Source organism: Blastomyces gilchristii (assembly GCF_000003855.2).
Source record: "Blastomyces gilchristii SLH14081 genomic scaffold supercont1.46, whole genome shotgun sequence".
Taxonomy (NCBI): Eukaryota; Fungi; Ascomycota; class Eurotiomycetes; order Onygenales; family Ajellomycetaceae; genus Blastomyces; species Blastomyces gilchristii.
This window is the reverse complement of record NW_003101637.1, coordinates 41,221-63,871: the sequence shown is the minus strand read 5'-3', so window position 1 is coordinate 63,871 and position 22,651 is coordinate 41,221. Positions and strand designations below refer to the sequence as shown.

Below are 22,651 nucleotides of genomic sequence, written 5' to 3'. Positions count from 1 at the left end.
TACTAGATTATCTTTTATAAGCTCTATTAGTAATTCTCTTCTATTTAATAAATAAATGAGAGATAGAAAACAATGTTCTGCAATTGACACTGTTCTTTCAGTTATTCATGATATTTAAGTAGTAAAGTATAAAGACCTGGTCTCAACTGCAGTTTTTATTGATATAAAAGATACATTTGATCATGTTTCAAAGTCTAAGATGATTCAAACTTTGAAGATGTTAAAACTATCACTTTCTCTAATAAAATGAGTTAATTGTTTTATGTCTAAAAGAATTATATAACTATTCTTTGATAGAAGAAAACAAGATAAAACTGAGATAAAAATAGAAGTATCATAAGAATCTTCAAGCTCATCTGTTGTATTTGCAATGTACACTGCATATCTATTTAAGAATAGAGAGATGAAAATAGTGAGATCTTCAAGTTATATAGATGATATTAATCTACTCTATAGTTCAAAGACAATTAAAGAGAATTTAGAAGTGATTAAGAAAGTGATAAAGAAAATCTTTGTTAGAGCAGATATCAATCTAATTCAATTTAATATGAATAAAACTGAGTTAATTCACTTTTTTCCCAGGCTTAATGAGAAAGAACTAAGTCTAACTCTTTTAAATAAAGAGATTAAACTCAGTTTGAATATCAAATAGCTAGGAGTATGATTAAACTCCAAGTTAAATTTTAAATATCATATTCAACAAAGAATCATCAAGGCAGAGAGACTACTGAATAGTATAATCAGACTATCAAATACTGAGAGAGATCTATTCTTTCAGGCTATGAGATAATTATACATAGCCTGTATTACCTCAGTAGCTGATTATGAAGTTTAAGTTTAATGAAATAATCAAGATAACTTCACTGAACTCTTTCAAAGTTTATAAAACAGAGCTTTGAGAAGAATTCTGAGAGCATTCAAATCATCTTCTATTAAAGCAATGGAAATTGAAGCATCAATTTCATCTCCTGCTATTCAATTTGAAAAGGCCTGTATGAACTATGCTCTGAGAGTCATGAAGATGAGCTCAAATCATATAATCAGAGAAAGAGTCTCTTCTTCATTTTCATCAGTTAACTCGGGAAATGAACTGAATTGAAATAGATTTCTTGATTGAAATGAGAATAATGCTTTAAAGAAAATTCTCTCTCAACTGTATTGTAAGAATAAGTGCTCGCAGGCGATTATTCGGGTGTTTGCAGCTTGGCGTTATATATACTGTTAACTACTAGAAGTATTCGCGGTAGAAAGATAAAATGTAGAAATCAAATGTATAATAGTATTCAAGCTGAGTTATGAATAGTATTCATGAACTTCAGTCTATATAGTTGTGTGTAGCCAAGAGCTGCTAACTCTATTAATTACATGAGAGATAGAAATAGAGATAAAGAATCTGTGAGAAGCAGAATTTCTTACATATCTCTCTCTCTCTAAGACTTTGTCTGTGAAGTCTTTCACTAAGTGACTTTATAGAATCAGCTCAGCACTGCAGTGATACTCACTAAAAACTCTTCATATCTATAAAAAAAATCTCAGTGAGGAAAAATCTCTTGTTACTATGAAAAGAAAAGAGTCTGTTACTCAGTTTCTTATTTTATAAGATTCTTTATAATCTACAGATTCTTCTCTGACTATTATACAGATTCATCTTATATCTTTCATAAAGAAGAGTTTCAGTTGACTCTCAATTATTTTCATAAGATTCTTATGTAATTATTACACAGATTCATCTTACAGATGAATCACTCTCTGTGAGATCACTCTCATTAAAGAGAAGTATTTATATATTAATCTTTTACTCATTCTTATAAATCATTGTTCTTTAACACTGTAGAATTGTGAGGAATTTTCTTTTCTTTTATTAACTCTGTAGAATTGTAGAATCAAGATATCTGCAGTCTACAATCACTTTTTATAGTTATATAGAAAGATTCAGATCTATAATTCACAATCATTCTTTATTTACTAGAGTGATCTGACTATTCTGTAAGATCACTTATAGTATAATCAAATCTCTCTAGAGTAGTATAAATATCTCAGATCTGTCTGTAGAATCTCATCTTCTTTTTTCTTTTTCTATAACAGCTTTTATTCTTATAAACTGTAAGTATTCTTATTCATCTGTGAAGTGTTTTCACTCAGATGATAGAGAGAGTGTGTTTCTAACAATATTCATATATTAATTCAAGAACTTCTTAAGAATAAAAATTTATTCAATTTCAATATCTTTATAAATAATGTCTGACTACTACTGAGCTTCTTGTAAGTATTTCTATGACTTCTCTGATCACTTCTTACTGGCTGATGAAGCAGAGATATCACTGCTTATGACAGTGTCTTTATCTCTTTCAGCTCTGTCACTGCATCTAATCTTCAAGTCAGTGACTAATCTCATATCTTCTTCATACAAGTTTCTGACTTTAAGCAGTGCAGTCTCACTCTTTGCTGTAAGTCTCTCTATAAGTAATTTCTTACAGACTCTAGCTAACAGTTCTTATAAAGCTTTCAGTATTGTCAGTGTCTTCTGCAGTCTTATAGATCTACAATTATTCTTTCTCTGTCTGCATAATCTCTGATCAGATATATATAAATATGTCTAGATTTTCTATCAATGATTCTCACACCGCAGCGCATTTCTGCAATCTCATTATCAATAAGAGATGAGTTCTCAGATATCTGTAAAATCCAGGTAATCAAGATAATATAAATGTCATGAATTCATAACAGAAGTTAATCTGAATAGATGATTCTTCTCTCTGTATCTCAATTGTTTTCAGGCTGAATACTTCAGCACAACTGAGAAAGTGAACACAGCTTTATGAGAAGTATCTGATCACATATATAAACAGTCAGTCTTCAAGATTCTGTTATAACTGCATACACTCTGATGTTCAGCTTCTTTGAAGTCTGTGCATTTCTGACAGTTTTCATATCAAATGTAACAATATTATCTGTATCACAGATATAATACTTTCTGCTTTTTTAAAGAGAGAAATTAGTAGTTATAAGAAGATTAAGTGTTGCAGATATTGAGAATATAAGTATGAGTTTTCTTTATTTTTTCTTTATTAATCTTTAAATTATGTTTACAGTTCTGTTTCTATTTTCTTATTTTTTTTTTTAACTTTAATAAGAACATAATTTCTTCTTTTCTTTATGTATACTGTGAACTGTTCATCACAGTAGAAACTCATTATCTTATAGACTAGAGTTTATAAATAACAGTGTTAATATCTTTATTATAATCAGATTCTTAGTGAAGACTGTGCTATTCTGACTTATCAGAATTCATAGTATAAAAGTCATGTCTCAGCTTCTGCAGATGTCTTATCTGCTCAGATGATTCTTAAGTGAACTCATTCATCTTATTAGAATACTCTTATCACTGAATCTTGAATCAGTGTTTATAATCTTACTTCTCTGAGTTAATAATCTCTTTAATCTGATATTCTCTTTCACTCTCTAGTGTTTTGTGAATAAAATGATAAGTCACAGAGTTCTCTTCTGAGAATTTCTTATATTTACAGAGTAAAGAGATGTGAAAGATATTATATATCTACAACTCAGATAATAGTTTCAATCTGTAAAACTGTAAACTAACTTTCTTTATAATCTTATAAGACTCTATCTATAAGAGATTCAGCTTCTTACTAGATCTCTGTATAATAATATTATCTAGACTCAGTCAGACTTTATTATCTTTCTTAAAACTCTTTATAATATGCTTAAAGTCATAGTATCACTTCTGATACTCTTGAGTCTTTCTCAAGAATTCACAGGCTTTCTCTCAGATATTCTGAATTCTCTCAGCCTGTTCACAGACATCATTACACTCTATAGTGTACTCTTGCAGATTCATCATAATTATCTGTGAATAAGTCTTAATGAGCATCTCAAAGACAGGTTTATCTATACTGATATGCTTTAAGTTATTGTATATAAACTCTGTGAGTGATAATTAATATACTTAGTTATTCTGATTGTAATTGATAAAACACTGTAGATACTATTTTAATATACTGATGAGATATTCTATCTGATCATCTGTCTGTTAATGAAAAGCTGAGCTTAGATCTTATATAATCTTCAGTATAGTTATCAGATCAGATCAGAACTTCTCTATAAAGATTAATTCTTTATCTGAGACAATGTTTACAGATAATTCATGCAATCAGATTACATCACAGACAAAGATATAAGTTAAATTCTTTGACTTCAAGTTCTTATGAGTGAGTATAAAGTATGCTATCTTAGTAAAGTAATTCACTATCATTAACACACTGTTAAAACAGGCATTATATATGTTCTTGCTTTCAGAGAGGCTTATAAGAGTGTTTATTTCTAGCTGTTTTCAAGATTCTTATAGAATGAATAGAGAAGTAAGTTCTTTATATAATCTGAACTGCACTCTCTGTGAACTCTGATAAACAGTATAAGATTTCACTATCTCTTTTATAAGTTCTCATATCTTCAGTCAGAAGTATTTTGTTATGAGTAACTCATAAGTTCTAGTATCTATAAAATGACTCATTAGAGAAGAGTTATAATGCCTTTTAATAAGTTCTATGTGTAGAAACTCATTTATAAGTATATAAATTCAGTTCTCTCTTTACAAGAGATTATTTAAGTCTCTTCAACTCTTTGTTTCTGTAGAATTAATCCCTGTCATGAGCAGTTTCTGAATATACTAAGTATATTCATTCTTTAGTTACAGTTTAAACAATCTGAATAGAAGATCTTATAAAGACTTATACTCTGTTTCTTCTTACATCAGGTCTTCTGCAGTGCATCTCAAAGTCTGTAAATTCTTCAGGTTATAGATACTCTTTTCAAGAATTCTTACAGAGATTCTCAAAGTATTAACTCTCAGTATTATAGACAGTAGTTGTACAGGCTTCTTTTCTTTCTTCTTCTTCTTCTCTTATAGAGAATTAAGAGACTCTTCAGTCAATCTCTTTGTAACACTTAGTCTGAGCATTTTATAAAGCTTTTCTATCTTCTCTAGTCTTTCTGTGTCTGTCATTCTGATCTTCTTAATATAGTCTGATCTATGAGAGAGTTTATTCACTGAATTCTTAGTTTTCTTGATATATTCTATCTTAAATCAGAACTCACTCAGTCTCTGAGCTTAGTAAATCTACTACTGCAAGAGTTTCTTAATTGAAGTAAACTATTATAAGCTGTTATAATTAGTTCTAACAGTAATCACTGTTACAAGACTCTTAAAATAGTGATATCAGTAATAAAAGAATTTCACTATTATAAGAAGCATCTAATTATAAATGTCATAGTTGATCTCTGTGAGTTGTATCTTCTATGAGAAAAAGATCACTGAAACTCAGTTCTTATTTAACTGTAGTTATGAGACTATTTCTGAAATTGTAAAGAAGACATCTATCTTTAATCTGATTAAGAGTAAGAGATTAAAGTGAAACAGTATTACTGTATCTATAAATATCTATTTTAATCTTACAAAGATCTTATAAGCTTCTAAGATAAGAAAGTTCTTACAGTTCTTTCTTCTCAACACTCTTTTCATTCTCTGTTTATAGAATAACTTCTTCTTATTTTCACTCTTCAGTATGTCTATAAGAGTCAAGAAGATTCTTATAAATCAAAGATAAATCATCTATAGAAGTTTATAAAGCTCAGAAAGATCTGAATCTTATAAATACTAGTTAGCTCTGATTATAATAGTACAGTCTTAATTTATAAAGATTTCATCTGAATATCATCTGTGATAATTACATATTCTAGAAAATTAATCTAATAAGTACTGAAGTTATACTTTATAAGCTTAATATATAGTTCTGTCTCATCTAAGACCTTCAACACACTTCACACATACTCAGTATATTCTTTCTTCTTCACAGAGTACATCATCACATTATTCAGATATATTATCATAAAGACATTCAGATATATATGAAGTGTTTTATTAATAAAAGACTGAAATACTGTGAGAGTATTAGTCAAATCAAAAGACATTACTAGATATTTAAATAATTTCAGTGCAGTTCTAAAGACAGTCTTTCATTCATTATCAGACTGTATTTATAGCTATGTATATATATTAATTATATTCAGTTGTATAAATATAACAGCTTCTGTGAGATAGTTAATTACATTCTCAATCAGAGATAGAGAATAGTGACTCTTTATTATCTTGAAGTTCAGATTACAGTAGTCTACACATAATCTGAGATCTTTATTCTTCTTCTTTACAAATATTACAGAGACTCTCATGAAGATCTGTAAAGATTAAATGAAGTCATTCTTCAGATTCTTCTTTATATAGATCTGTAAAATCTCTATCTCATAATAAGAGAGCTTATAAATTAGTTCTTAGAAGAATTTCTGTTCTTCTATTAGATCTATTATCAGATTCTTCTCACAGTAAGAAGAAAGCTCAGCTATTTTTACTGAGTTAAATATCTCTGTAAGATCTCAGTATTTCTTTAATATCTGAAGCTCAGTTTTTATTACTGTGAAGTTCTCAGACATTTATAAAGTTATTATATAAATAAGCTTGTCTTCTCTAATTAACTCTGCAGTATTAACTGATTCTATCTCTATAAGTAAGTCTGTTATCACTGATTGAAAGTATAAACCTGACTCACAGACAGCTATGTGCAGATTGTATCTTTAAAGTTATACAAGTCTCAAGTACATGTCATCTATAATATCTGTGATAATCACAGTTTCTGTAAATCTTCTTCAGATTCTGAAGAGATCTTGTAATTCAAAGATAACTCTTATAAGTCTCTCAGCTCTCAGATCTGAGTTCTCATCCTCTGCTTATTATAAGAGTAGATTCTCAGTTTTCATCACTTAGCTCATTTACTTTATAAGCTTTAGAGACACTACAGTGATCTGAAATCCTGAGTTTATTAATACTTTTCATACTTACAGAGCAGTAGTATCACAGCACAGTCTCTTCTCATAAGTAAGTATTTTCATTGAGAGAGTAACAGATTCTGATGTCAGCTTCAAGACTCTTAAGAAGGCTGTTACTAACTCTGTCTATAACTTCTCAAATTTCTATTTTAGTTTGTCTGAACAGTTTGCACAAAGATATTGTAATTTAGAATAGATGAAGTAAAGTCTTTTTTTCTTAGTCTCTCTGTTATATACTCTGTTTATAGAAGCTTATAAAGCTCTCTCTCTCTCTACTCAGCAGTCAGATATGAATCTCTCTGTATCTTATCATCTTTCTCTGATAAATCTATTCTCTGTTATTCTGATTCTTACAGAATCTGTTGATAATTCACTCTCTGCAGATCTATGACTCTCATAGTAATCTATAAGCAGTGAATAAGAGTCATCAGTTTCTTCAGAGTTAAGAACTTAGAGTCTTACTTAATGAGTTTATTCTACATATCTTTATTCAGTCTCTTTATAAATATCATTATTCAGATCTTATTTCAGAGCTCTGTTTTCACAGATCTTAATTCATATCATAATTTCATAAAGCACTGTAAGTAGTCTTTATCAGATTTCTCATCTCTTTTTCTAATATTAATAATTACAGCTCAGATGTTCTCTGTTCATCTTATAAAGTCTCTTAACTTATTCTCTAAATAGGTCTTGAGAACAGATCAGCAGAATCTCTTATAATTATTCTCTAAATAATTCAGTTAGTTCTTGACTTTAGTATAGTAGAGATCTGTCATTATATAGATAACAGCTTCTTCATCTTTCATATTACACAGTCTGACTTGTGAGTCAATTTTAAATACAAACTTACAAAAGCTTTTATAGATTGTGATTCAATAAGTGATCTTAAGTAGTCACAGCTTAAGAAAGTTTCTTTTCGGTTTGTAGATGTCTCTGAAGAATATGTCTAGAGACTTGATTTAAGAGTGTTTACAGACAGTAAGCATTTCTTATAGAAAAATAGCTTAATTCTGTAAGAGATGCTCAAGAATGTTCTTCACTGAGATTAATTCATTCATAGATTTGAAGAGTTTCTCTATTACAGATATAGAGAATAGTGTTCTGTGAGTGATTGATAAGTTCTCTGAGACTTCTTCTGTGAGAGTTATTCATGATTCAGATGACTGCTTCTGAATGCCTGCAGTAGAGTTTACAGAGATTGAAGTATATAAGTTTCTAGTTCTTTCAGTTATAACAGGCAGTTACTGACTGACTGAGCTTGAAATGTAAGAATAAGTGCTCACAGGTAATTATTTGAGTGTTTACAGCTTGACATGATATATACTATTAACTACTAGAAGTATTCATAATAGAAAGATAAAATATAGAGATTAAATATATAATAGTATTTAAGCTGAGTTGTAAATAGTATTCATGAACTTCAGTCTATATAGTTGTGTGTAGCCAAGGGCCGCTAACTCTATTGATTACATGAGAGATAGGAATAGAGGTAAAGAATCCGTGAGAAGCGGGATTTCTTACATGTATAGACTATGTTCACTTATTAAAAATCAATTTTCTTCATTAAATATTGAGAAAATTAATCATGTGAAGATATCTCTCCGAAGAGAAAAGCTGAAATCTCTTATAGACTTATAAATAAGTAAACTATCTAAAGAGAGAGAATATGAGCAGCATTTAAAGAAGATCTCTATAATTAATATAAAAGACTCTATTCTGATTTACTCAGATGGCTTAAAAAATGAGAATTTGAATAGATTAGATACAGACATTGCTTATACTGAAGATAATATCAATTTTATCTCAGATTTCTAGAATTTAGACTGTGAATCTGAAGTCTTTGATGCTGAACTATTTGCAATAGTGAAAGCTTTCAAACTTATTGAAATAAAATCTCATAAAAGAGAAAATAGTTTGAAAGAGGTATAAATATTCTCTGATAGTCAAGCTGCTTTAAAAAGACTTAGAAAGAGTCAGATTCATAATGATTAAATAAACCTTGAACTGAATTTAAACTCGGTTTTAAAAATTCAAAAGAGAAGAATATTAAAACTGATAATTCATCTGCATTGAGTTCCTGCTCATATAAATATTTATGACAATGAATTGACTGATTCAGCTGTAAAAAAGTGTTCAGAATTAAGCAGATCTATTCAAAAAACAGTGTTCTGATCTTTTATAAAGAGAAAGATAAAAGAATCTTGTTTAAACAAGTGAAATAAAAGCTGGCAGAAACAAAAGAAGAGCATACATTATTCAAGATTTGAGACAAAATCAAAGTAGAAATCTTGTTCAATTAAATGTAAAAAGAAAATATTCTCATCTATAATTCAGCTGAAACTAGAACATGATTATTTCAAATTCTATATACAAAAATTTGATGACAGATTTGATTCAACAGAGTGCTCATTCTGCAATGTGAATGAAAATTCTGAGTATATTGTAATGCATTGTGCATTATACAACAGTCTCAGAGTCAGATTAAAGAAGAAGTATGATTTAAATTAAGTAAATATGAGATTCTTATTCTCAACTGAGACAGAAATTAAATACTTAATAGACTTTCTATCAGAAACTCAAGCAGCTATAAGAAAATGACTGAATTCAGAAGTATCTGAATATGAAGAGGTGGAAATTGATTAGATATAGTCTGTTAAAACAGCTATATACTATCTTTTAATAATTTTATTTTGTTACAGTCTCTCTTTACTATACATGTTTCTTTCTGTTCTTTTCTATCTATTCATTTAATGTGTCTATCTTTAAGACTATGTTCTCTTTTCCTTTGTCATGATATTTTCAAATGATTTCAAAGTATCAGAAGGTGTTGAAATACTGCAATTTGTAAACAGTTTTTGTATTCTGAGCTGGAATTTTCTGATTTTGCATATCTGAAATTGATAAATGTATAATAGTTGACTCTATAGATATAGAAAAAACCCTGAGATCTAAAGATTCTCAGGTAGATGTCATAGTCTCTGACTGCATACATCTATAATTGAAGAATAATAATAATAATAATAAAGAATGATGATTCATAAGAATGAGTAAAAGATTAACTTATAAATACTTCTCTTTGATGATAATGATTTCACAGAAAGTGATTCATCTGCAGAATGAATCTATATAATGATTATATAAGAATCTCACAGAAAAATAATTGAAAATTAACTGAAACTCTTCAGATTGAAAGATACAGAATGAATCTGTATGATGATTATATAAGAATCTCATGAAAATAATTAAGAGTTAATCAGAACTCTTCTGTATGAAAGATGTGAGATGAATCTGTATAATAGTCAGAGAAAGATCTGCAAATTATAAAGAATCTTACAGAATAAGAAACTGAGTAACAGACTCTTTTCTCTTTATAATAATAAGAGATTTTTTCTCACTGAGATTTTTTTATAGATATGAAGAGTTTTTAGTAAGTATTACTGCACTACTGAGTCTGATTCTATGAAATCACTCAGTGAAAGACTTCACAGATGAAGTCTTAGAGAGAAAAGAGTATGTAAGAAATCTCACTTCTTATGATTTCTTTATCTCTATTTCTAGCTCTTGTATAATTAGTAGAGTTAGCAGCCCTTGACTACACACAACTATATAGACTGAAGTTCGCGAATACTATTCATAACTCAGCTTAAGTACTATTATATATTTAATCTCTATATTTTATCTTTCTACTGTGAATACTTCTAGTAGTTAACAGTACATATCACATCAAGCTGCAAACATCTGAATAATCACCTGTGAGTACTTATTCTTACAATTTTATTCTAAATCATTCAATTCTTCTCACATAACAAGTGTGCAACTCAAATCAGTTAATAAAGAGTGTAAAAAAGAATTAAGTATTAATGAAAGCTCTTCAGTCACTGAAAAAGTAATTCTTACTTAAAAGAATGTGAAATTATAACAGAAAATAACTCTGTTTTTCATTCTTTGTAAGAATATGGTATAAAACTCAGAGAAAATCATCTTACTTTTTCAAGAGAACTAAAAAACTAATTTTAAGATCTTTTTTTTATATTAACTGCTGCAGAAGAATGAGATAGAAACTGCTAATATATACACTACTATATACTCTCTATCAAGACTTTTCCTCTTCAGAGTCTTGATATTATAGAGAATATAAGTCTGTTTCTATATAATAATATAAATATTATCAGTGAGATGTAGAGGAACTGGTTATTTATATCTCAAAATAGAAGACTTTATCAATGATTATATCAATATAGAGTTAATTCTCAAATTTAATAGAAATCTAGTGTTACTGTTCTCAATCTCTTACAGAATCTATTGAATATTGAGATATTAAAACTAGATTTAATATATCTCACTATACAGAGATTAAAGACTCAGTCAGATCTTGAAGTATACTGATTTTATAGTTGTTAATATACTGTTAACTCATTATTCACTGATTATGTGTCAAATGCTGTTACTAAGGTATCTTTTTGTATTTTTCTGCTGAGAATAGATCAGATTGAGAAGAACAGTATGAGAGTGAGACTTAATATTGATGTTTTGAAATATTAAAGATGAACAGAGTTTTTACAGAGATTACTTCTCAGATATCTTCATAATTACAGATCAGAGATCTTTCAAAATTAAGAAGATTGACACATATGACTGAGTCTCTTCACCTTACAATTTGTATGGTAATTTGGCCCGGAGTTGTGATGTGATAGAGGTGAATGAGAGATAATCCCACACAGAAGTTTCAAACAATGTCTGGTTCACATTTGACTGAATAACTTCACTACTACACAGGGTATGTGATCAGTGATGAGGTCAAAATGCTTGTATAATTAAGAGCTTTTTGAAGAATCTATTGACGGGTTCTTATTTGAAAAATTGAGTGAGTTTGTGATGAAGCAGTTAACTTCTATCTATGAAAGATATGAGATAAATCTGTATAATAGTCAGAGAAAGATCTGCAGGTTACAAAGAATCTCATAGAATAAGAAACTGAGTGACAGACTTTTTTCTCTTTACAGTAATAAGAGATTTTTCCTCACTGAGATTTTTTATAGATATGAAGAGTTTTTAGTGAGTATTACTGCAGTACTGAGTCTGATTCTATAAAATCACTCAGTGAAAGACTTCACAGATGAAGTCTTAGAGAGAGAAGAATATATAAAAAGTTTCACTTCTTATAGATTCTTTATCTCTATTTCTATCTCTTATATAATTAATAGAGTTAGCAGCTCTTGACTATATATAACTATATAAATTAAAGTTCACAACTACTATTCATAACTTAGTTTAAATACTATTATATATTTAATCTCTACATTTTATCTTTCTATCATGAATACTTCTAGTAGTTAATAGTATATATTATATTAAGCTGTAAACATCTGAATAATTATCTGTAAGCACTTATTCTTATATAATTATAACTTAAGAAAGTTTCTTTTTAATTTATAAGTATTTTTAAAGATTATATCTAAAGACTTAGTTCAGAGATATTTATAGATAGTAAATATTTCTTATAAAAAATAGCTTAATTTTATAAGAAATACTTAAGAATATTCTTTACTAATATTAATTTATTTATAAATTCAAAGAGTTTCTCTATTATAAATATAAAAAATAATATTTTATAAGTAATTAATAAATAAGTTTTTTAAGACTTCTTTTATAAGAGTTATTTATAATTTAGATAGCTGCTTCTGAGTATCTAGATTCTACAGTAGAGTTTATAGAGATTAAAGTATATAATAATTACTAACTGACAGAGCTTGAAATATAAGAATAAGTACTTACAAATAATTATTCAGATACTTACAGCTTGATATAATATATACTAATAATTACTAAAAGTATTTACAGTAGAATGATAAATGTAGAGATTAAATATATAATAGTATTTAAGCTGAGTTATAAATGATAGTCATGAACTTCAGTCTATATAGTTATGTGTAGCCAAGGGCTGCTAACTCTATTAATTACGCGAGAGATAGAAATAGGGGTAAAGAATCCGCAAGAAGCGGGATTTCTTACAAATTCATGATCTCACTCATCAGTCTAACTGTAATAATATATATCAACTGATTTCATATTTTTTAGCAGTCTCAGTGTAACTAGAGATCAATTGTGTGTTCAAATCATCAATTGTCACTTGTATAACTGCTTTGTAATGCATGTTGTAAGTGTTGAAGCTGAATGAAAAAATTGTAGAATAGTTGAAGGTTGTATTGATAGATCTATCTACAAGAACATAATATAGTGGTGGGTCATGTGATCTAGTGGGATTGCTAACCGCAACAGCTGTAACAGTCAACACCTCTTCTCAAGATAACAAGAATCACATACAAAAACACTCAAATCATCAAGATAGTCTGTCAAAATTAAGTACAAATGTAAAATTAAACATTTCTAACTTTTACATCTGTAAGACCTAGCAAAATCATGAATCACATAAATATCACAGTGTTTAGAAATTTAGTGACTTTATCTGCTGTTATCTGAGTGATAAGAACATATTCTAAATCAATAATCCTCTGATTCAACTGTTAACATAAAAAATGAAAACATGTGTCAATGTGCTTACTTCAGGCTGTAATGACTGTCATCTTTGTGAGATCTATGACATTCTTATTATCAGTGAGAATCTGTATCAGAGATGTAGTAATGAAGCCAAGCTCAATCATGAGATTTCAGATTCATGTTGCTTTGTAAACTGCCTCACTAAGAGCCACATATTCAGCCTCATTGAAACTCAGAGATATATAAGATTGCTTCACTGAACATCATGAAATCAGGCTGTCTACAAGCTTAAAAACATAGCTGAATATTGATTTCCTATCATCATTCAAGGGGCCGGCTCAATCGGAATCCAAGTAGCTGAATGACAGGTAGAAATCATCAGAGAAATCAAGAAGAACAGAAAGATCAGTAGAAATGAACCTCTTATACAGACCGCATCTGTAGAAAATGCTCAGACTCATAGTCTCTTTCAAATAATGTATAACATGTAATAGAGTCTTTCAATATTGAGATGTTAAATCAACATTTCACTGAGTGAGTAGTGAGACAGTGTGAGTGATATCAGAATATATTTTAACTATAAGATATTGTAAGCAACTCACATCATGTTAATATCACTGAATTATGAAATCAGCCTCTTTCTCAGATATAGAGAAATCATTAATATGAAATTCATTCTTTATTGATGTTCTGACAACAGCTGTATTATCAAGATAGAAATCTTTAATAAGATATTTAATATATTGATGATATATTAAATCAATTCCTTTATCTGAATAATTGACTTTCATACTTAAATACTTGATTGACTGATGTAGATTCTTGACTTTTAATTTCTCACTGAGTATACTCACTAGTTAATTGACATTCTCAGAAACTTCAGATATGATGTTAAAATTATCAATGTAGATTGTCACATAGAGATAACATCTGAATGTACAATATCAGAGTACTGAATCATAGACACTAACTATAAATTCAAGATCACTTAACAGAGCTGTTAAGTAATTATATCAGATCTTCACTGCAGAGTTCAGACTGTATAAACTATTCTCAATCATGCAGATAAGCATTTTCAGTGAACCTGTCTTAAAATCAGTGAGTTATCTCATATAGACCTTCTTAGTGAGATGCTTATAAAGATATATCATTACTATATTCACTTAACAGAGTGTTCAATCACATAGTGCTGCTATTGCAAAAAGAATACAATTAACAGTATCAGAAATGATAGAAGTGTAGATCTCTTCTCTAGAATTCTTCTTAAGTCAGTTATTATAAATCACTCAATATAATTTTCTAAGAATATTATCAGAATCAGTATTTGAGTTCACAGATCTATCTTTCTCAAGAAACACTTAACAGTCTGAAGCAATCAGTTCACTTCTCAGAATATCAGATCTAGAGATTAAACTTCATGTATTGTATCTCTCTAGATCAGTAATCTCACATTGTATGAACTTCTTTCAATAATCTTCTACTCTCTCTGACTGAGATGTGATATCCTTGTAAAACTTTGAAAGATTATCTGTAACAGAGCTTGAAGTGTAAGTAGTCAGTGATTTCACAGGTCACAATTATATGAAATTCAGATTATCAATATTGAAAGCATCTTCATTATCAATCAGATGAATATCAGGTTCTGATTCACTGACATTATTAATAAGTATTATAGATGTGATAATCAGTTTTAATTTTTCAATAATCAGAAATCTCATATCACTACTGACAATAATCTTATCAGATTCAGAATGTCATAGATAATATATTGATATATCACTGAATTTAATGATGTAATAGAAATTAGTATATGAAGAGAGCTTATTCACAGGCCTCTGAGATTCATGTAAGTGAATAAAAACCTCTGCACTTAATCAGTGAAAATGTCTCATATTCAGTGAGATATTTATAAGTGCATATCAAGAAATCTTATATGAACTTGAAATCACAGAAGTCTCTGTAGTAGAGAATCAAAATTTCAAGTTATAAAGAACTGTAGATATAAGAGTATTATTAATTATTATAATCACTATCTCTAGAACATCTGTTCAGAACTTCTTAGAGAGATTATCTTTTAAAAGAGCAGCTCTAATCTGTCTTATAATAGTGCAGATCTTATATTCAGAAATATTATTCTGATGTGATGAATGTAATACTGCTAATTTTCATTTAATATTATATGAATTCATGACTGTGTATATACATATGAATCAGAAAACATTATCAATATCAGTCTGTAGAAAAGTAGAGACTGTATATCTGAGATTACTCATGAATCTGAGCTATAACTCAAAGTATTGAACAGTCTCATTCTTGAACTTTAAAAAATATACTTAACAGTAGTGAGTTGCATCACAGATAATAAGCATTCAGTATTTAATTCTCTAATAAGACTCTAAGAGGTGATCAGAGAGATCTTTCAATATATATCTATTATCTGCAAGATTAATATGAATCTTCTTAATAAGTTAAATAGATCTAAGTATTAATGTTTTTGAATAATCTTATGTTATATCAGTCTTGACACATTCTTTGTAAAAGAACTTAGTCTTAGAATCTTCAATAGTGACTTCAGTATAAGAATTCTTGATCATAGCAATTATAGCATCAGTGTGAATGTGACTGAGATTATAGTTATTATTATTATTATTATTCTTTCATTATACTCATATGCAAGCGGAGCTTATGATGAGTTCTTGCATGATGTTAAATACAGATCAAGTGTTGATTATACAGGAGGAAATACAGGTGTTGAGACCATGCCAAGATAACAAGAACATAGAAAAATACAAAGAAGTGACAATTAGATACATGCAATAATAACTTCCCAGCTCAGGAACATAGAGCAATTCATTGAAGCGATTTGTACACCTCTGTATTTATTAGAAACCTGAGGTGCTTGAGTTCCGGATTTAATGTATTCTCTGCGGGTTTCAAACTCACACACCTTGGTTTCCCATGCCAAGGTGCTACTGAGTGGCCGCATTAACTATTCAGTCACCGGGGCGACTGAGATTATAGTATTAATTTAAAAGAGTCTTTGATATCTTTAATGTCTGTATTCTCACATTCACAGAATCAATATTATTAATAGTAGTGACAGTAGTTACAGAAAGATTAACTTTTCAGTTAAAATTATACTTATGAAACATCATTATAATATACTTAACTGTTTTATTCAGATAATTGAGATTCTTATTAAACTTCTACTTATTAATCTTATATATATTATTCTGAGTGATCTGAACTGTATGAAAAATAATATTATTCAGAGCTCTGTAAATAAAAAAATAAGAGAATAGTGAAAGATAATGTAAATTAAAATCTCTAATCTTCAAGCTTTGTAAATAAGAGTAGATTAACTGTAATATTAAGAATATAGTGAACATTCTGTAAGTTAATATCATTACTTTCAATCTTTAAGATAACAGTTTCAATCTTCTTAATAAACTCAGTTCTCTCAGTGACAGAATTAATAGAGATGTTATTATTAAAAGATTTAATATTTGAAAAAGAATGAAGCTTATCTGTCATATTCAGACTTATATATGTATTTAAATATCAAGATTTAGAGAATGATTTTCTGATAACTATGAAAGAGAAATAGAACTCAATCTTTGTAATTACTGTATTTACTACTGATTGAGAACTTATTAAGTCATTCTTCTTCTCTTTCTTCTTATTATTATTCTTCTTATTCATCTTCTTTTTTTTTTATCAGAGTGTAAGATGAAATATCTATTAACAGTATATTTATATCTTCTACAGTGAGTGTACTTTCATACAGATGTTCTTTTATTCTCATCTTTATTCTTATTTTTTTTCACAGTCACAGAATCAGTCTGAGACTGCTTTTTTCACTCAGTGATAATTTTCTTGAATGTATAATTAATCAGTTACTTCATTAAATTATTAGTATTAATATTAACAATAAGTCTCTGATCAGTGAAGAAAAACTTATTTAAATATATCTTAATAAATAATCTTTGATAATTCTGCAGATTGTTGAGAAAAAGATTATAATATATATTCTTAATACTCTGACAGAGCTTCTTATAATAAGTAATAAGATAGTGAAAACATCTCTGAAAAGTAAGATAATTATTATTCTTAACTTATAATTTTATTAATTTCTTAAAGATATTAACTCATTCTTCAGTCAGTGATATTATATATTCAATATTAATCTTATCTTACAGAACTGTAGTATTGTCAGCTTTTAAGATTTTAATAGTGATTTAAATATTTTTAATAAGACTTAATAGTATATGTAGACTGACCGTGTGACCGTGTCTGAAACCAGGACCAGATTTTTTAATAGTCTCATTATCAATTCGACTGATCCCATTACACGGTTTTAACATTAGATAGTAGTCTCATACTGTTTCAGTGAGACTTACTGTCTACTCTTGTCACATTTTCCAAATGAGATCATGATTTCCACTTCTCAATTTAAATTATTTTTATTGCTTTAAATGACTTTAAATCTCATTTGAGTGTTATCAAAAAGTGTTACTTTTTAAAAAATTAAAAATAGTCTAAAAAAAACCTTAAAATGTCTAAAAATAGTAACTTTATGCTAAGAATGAGACTAAATGAGACTAAATGAAACTACTTTCTCATTTTTTTCAAGTCATGATTTCATTTTAAGATCTGATATATAGTCACTTTACATGTTTTTTTGATAGCCAGTCCCAGCGGGATTCACGCCAAGAAATGTATGAGATCAGACCAAATGAGACCAAACATGAAATTCATGATCCCGGCGGTCAGTCTAAGTATATGTCTATATAGAGACTTGAAATGAATTCTTCACTTCTCAGAGTTGATATAATATATAAAAGAGAATTCTTATTAAGTTCTTAATAGAATGTCAGTTTTATTAATAACTTCTGTATCAGTTAATATATTAATACATCAGACTTTATAATTAGAGCTATTAAATATAATCACTGATTTAATATCTAGTGTATATTTAACTTTCTTCTGATATTTTCATAACTCATCTCTTATAGTATCTCTTTATACAGAGACAGATATAGTAAGATATTAAGTGATTTCAGTCACAGTTATTTATTATTATTATTATTATTATTCTTTCATTATACTCATATGCAAGTGGAGCTTATGATGAGTTCTTGTGTGATGTTAAATACAGACTAAGTGTTGATTATACAGAAGGAAATACAGATGTTAAGATCATGCTAAGATAACAAGAACATAGAAAATACAAAGAAGTGACAATTAAATACATACAATAATAACTTTTCAGCTCAGAAACATAGAGTAATTTTATTGAAGCAATTTATACACCTCTGTATTTATTAGAAACCTGAGATGCTTGAGTTTCAGATTTAATGTATTCTCTGTGAGTTTTAAACTCACATGCTCTAGTTTCTCATATCAAGACACTATCAGATAACTGTATTAATTATTCAGTTATTAAAGCAGTCACAGTTATTTAATTCTATAGTATTATTTATATAAGATTTATAAAATTATCTGCAGTGTAATAGATAGGTTAATTCAGATCATTATTAAAAGTTAGTATTCTAAGAATAAGAAACAGTGAAGAATTTAATAAGTTAAAATAAACAGATTCTATAGATAAATATTAACTCTGTTTTTCTTTATTCTGAAGTTTCTTTATTATCTTATTATCAAATTTCATACTCTGATAAAAACTGATCTCTGTCTTATCTTATAAGTCAGAAGTCTTCTCATAATAAGTAATTATTCTATTAATAAGTTATCTAATAAAGTGTGTAATTTCAAGTTTTAAGCTGAACTCTGAAGTAATAGATATATTACTTATATTAAGATAACTCTACTTCTTCTAGATATATAAAAAAAAAGTGATATTCTTCATAATGAAGAATATACTTTTTTAAAAATATAAAGTATATAAATCTACTGACTGATAGATTCAGCAAAAATGAAATATCTCTAATAAAGAGTAAAAGTCTTTTTAAAAAAGATAAACTATTCATGTCAAAAATATTAATGCAATATTTTAAAAAGAAAAATGTGTCATTCAGACTATAATCTGTAGAATAGTTGAAGGTTGTATTGATAGATCTATCTACAAGAACATAATATAGTGGTGGGTCACGTGATCTAATGGGATCGCTAACCGCAACGGCCGTAACGGCCAACAAAAATGAAGATTGGGCGGGCATTGGGTGGTTGATTACGTTATGGAACAGATGCTGGTAACTATCAGAACAAGGGTTTTGCCCTAAATTTCCTAAACCGGATCGCTTAGGTACCAACGGAGCTTGTACAAAACCTTCCAGGAAATCTTTCGAGGAGCTTTCCTCTCTCTTCGTCTTCCCTCCCCCGAACCGCCCAACTATCTCGACAACCACCCAAGGCAGACTGACTACCTTTCGCACTCGCCATGCGTAAGTATCGTCCCTTGGCTGTCACAATGACATGGCGACTGGCAACTGATTTTCCATTTTGTGAGCAGCTCCCAAGCTCGACCCCAATGAGGTGAAGATCATGTAAGTTTCCATCCGCGACTCCCCATTTACCATCCAGCAACGAACTGCCTTTGCCATTGTATGTGAATTCTAAAAAAATCTATAGCCACCTGAGGACCACAGGTGGAGAGGTCGGCGCCCAATCTGCCCTTGCCCCCAAGATCGGTCCTCTCGGTCTCTCCCCAAAGAAGATCGGTGAAGATATCGCCAAGGCCACCGGCGACTGGGTACGTTTTGATCAAGAAATCCAAATCCAATGCCAAAGCCAATGGAAAACCCCAAATTCCTAATACCGCATAACAGAAAGGTCTCCGCGTCACCGTAAAACTCACCATCCAGAACCGCCAAGCACAGGTCTCTGTTGTGCCCTCTGCCTCTTCGCTGGTCATCAAGGCTCTCAAAGAGCCCCCACGTGACCGCAAGAAGGAGAAGAACATCAAGCACTCCAAGTCCATCCCCCTCGATGAGATCGTTGAGATTGCCCGTGTCATGCGCCACCGCTCCCTCGCCAAGGAGCTGAGAGGAACTGTCCTTGAGATCCTCGGAACTGCTTTCAGTGTTGGCTGCCAGGTTGACGGACGGAGCCCCAAGGATGTTAGCGATGAGGTTAAGTCTGGGGAGATTGATAGTACGTATAATTGTGCTTTTGTCCCGAACCGTTCTTCTATCTTAAGGGGTGATCTTTCTAGTACTAACGGGGATGTTTTGAAATAGTTCCTTCGGAGTAAATAAGAAAATCAAAAGAAACGTTTTTTTTTTCTTTTTTGTATTAGTCAATGTCAGAATCCCGCCTTTTCCTCATTTCTTTTCGATGCATTGGCCTACGGTGTGTTGTTATACCTGTGCAGCCGGAGCCTGAAACACGAAAATAATAGTATCCGGACCAATGGCCATTGAGTTTTATGAGATATGACCCATTCATATATTTTTTTTCTTTTTCTAATTTTTACTCGAAAAAGATTGTCGGATATCAGTTAAGATATCCCCACAAAGCCAATATTATTTTGCCCTTTGCCCTCCCAAACTCATAGCCTTTCGCTCGCAACCTATATATCTGACTTCTTGACATCCCCTCACCTTTGCCAACACTCTGGCCCTTACCATCCTGTTTTCCGGGAAATATTACCCACGGTAAAGGCCTATTTTGGTGCAAAGAAGATAAAATATCTGACTAATTACTCACCGCGATATCTTTTTATTTGGAATTTGAGCCCTTCTTTTCCCTTTCGCGCGGGGAGGGAGGGGCTTGATTCCGTGGATATGGTGGTCCATCTTTTATGGTCTACATGTTCAATGATGCATTTCACCTGGAGTTTCCTTCTGTGCGCTGGGAGGTGAATTATGTGGCTTTTTGTTTTGTAAAGCAGTACTCCGTAATTAGAGATCAATTATATATTCAAATCATCAATTCCTGCTTGTATAACTGCTTCATAGTGCATGTTGTGATGAATGAAAAGATGAAGATTGAGCGGGTGTGGGTGGGTGTTGGGTGGTAGAATGTAAGTTTAGTTTTGCCCTAGCAACGCCGAGCCCGATCTGCTATTGCTAAGACCCCAGCCCAACGCCAAGACAGCGGTGACATCAACTCCAACACAACACCAAACGGGCTTATAACGGTAGCTAGCTGGCTCTCTCTGCGACTTACTCCGTCCTCTTCCCGCTCTCTCCCGCTCACAGAGATAAGTGGCAAGAGAAGGAAATAAATCGCCATGCCATGGCTGTTCTGGTCATCCGGATCGCAGCGGCAGATGTCCAGTAATGAAAACAACACCGACAAAACCACTCCGATAGTGGGAGAAACCAATTCCTCGTCCTCCTCCACTCAATGCGCCAACTGCTCTACTCCCATCACCACCCCTCCTACAGATACCTCCAACCAAGTAAATCCCCCACACCAAACCCATCGCCCACCCGCACTAGACTGGAACGCCTCTCTCGCCACCCGCGACTGGGCCGGTGACTTCAAAGATCCCCGCAACCTCATACCCACCCTCCTTCTCACCAGTGGCATCCTATTCTGCGTGCGGATCCACCGCAAGTACCTGCGCCGCATCCCCGTCGCGACCAGCATCTCACCAACCTACTTCCATAAACGCAGTATATTCGGGCGTGTCACGAGCGTGGGTGATGGGGATAATTTCCGCTTGTTCCATACCCCGGGCGGCCGGCTGGCTGGGTGGGAATGGTTGCCGTTTCGCAAAGTGCCGACGGCGAAGAAGGAGTTGAAGGATCGGACTGTAAGAAGCTGTCTGCTTTGCGCCATGTCCTCCCCTACCTTTTGTAGCCGGCATTAGTATTATAGAAAAAAACCAATCCCACATAAAACCAATTTCCAATTTACCCCCTCTCAGACCCCACAACTAACCACATACACCCCCCTTTTCCACCCCCCAGATCCACATCCGCCTCGCAGGGGTCGACGCCCCCGAGCTCCCTCACTTCGGCCGCCCAGCCCAACCCTACTCCGACGCCGCCCACACCTGGCTAACAACCTACCTCCTCAACCGGCGCGTGCGCGCTAACGTCTACGGGCAGAACCAAATACGGCCGCGTCGCCCCCACCGGTTACCGGGCGCCGTGGGCCATCCCCCCTTCAACCCGGGCGCGAGGGGACTTTTTCGGATGCAACGCGCGGGGTATAGCAAAGGGTATTTAAAGGAAAAACGCGGGGGGGGATTTTGGCGGCAAAGGGGATGGGAGGGAAGGTTATCGCCGGCCGAGGAAAAAGGCCAAAAAGCCTCCCAGAGGGGAAATGTAAAAAAAAAGAGGGG

General features: G+C 31.3%; 2 protein-coding genes across 2 annotated transcripts in view; both read left to right on the top strand.

Annotated features, from left to right (window-relative positions):
• Nucleotides 1–19,697: 19,697 nt before the first annotated feature.
• Nucleotides 19,698–21,294, top strand: BDBG_09449 (60S ribosomal protein L12). Its single transcript, XM_002620131.2, has 5 exons — nt 19,698–19,799; nt 19,868–19,901; nt 19,987–20,107; nt 20,184–20,508; nt 20,595–21,294. The coding sequence occupies exons 1-5, from the start codon at nt 19,796–19,798 to the stop codon at nt 20,606–20,608; spliced, it is 498 nt and encodes a 165-aa protein (XP_002620177.1). The 5' UTR covers nt 19,698–19,795; the 3' UTR covers nt 20,609–21,294.
• A 295-nt stretch (nt 21,295–21,589) lies between these two features.
• The window catches only part of BDBG_09448 (uncharacterized protein), a gene marked incomplete at both ends in the record, with an annotated part of 1,538 nt that continues 476 nt past the window's right edge, over nt 21,590–22,651 (top strand). Inside the window, 2 exons of the mRNA XM_031724014.1 lie at nt 21,590–22,117; nt 22,275–22,391. Coding sequence (XP_031581433.1) covers nt 21,590–22,117; nt 22,275–22,391 — 645 coding nt within the window. The remainder of the gene's footprint in view (nt 22,118–22,274; nt 22,392–22,651) is intronic.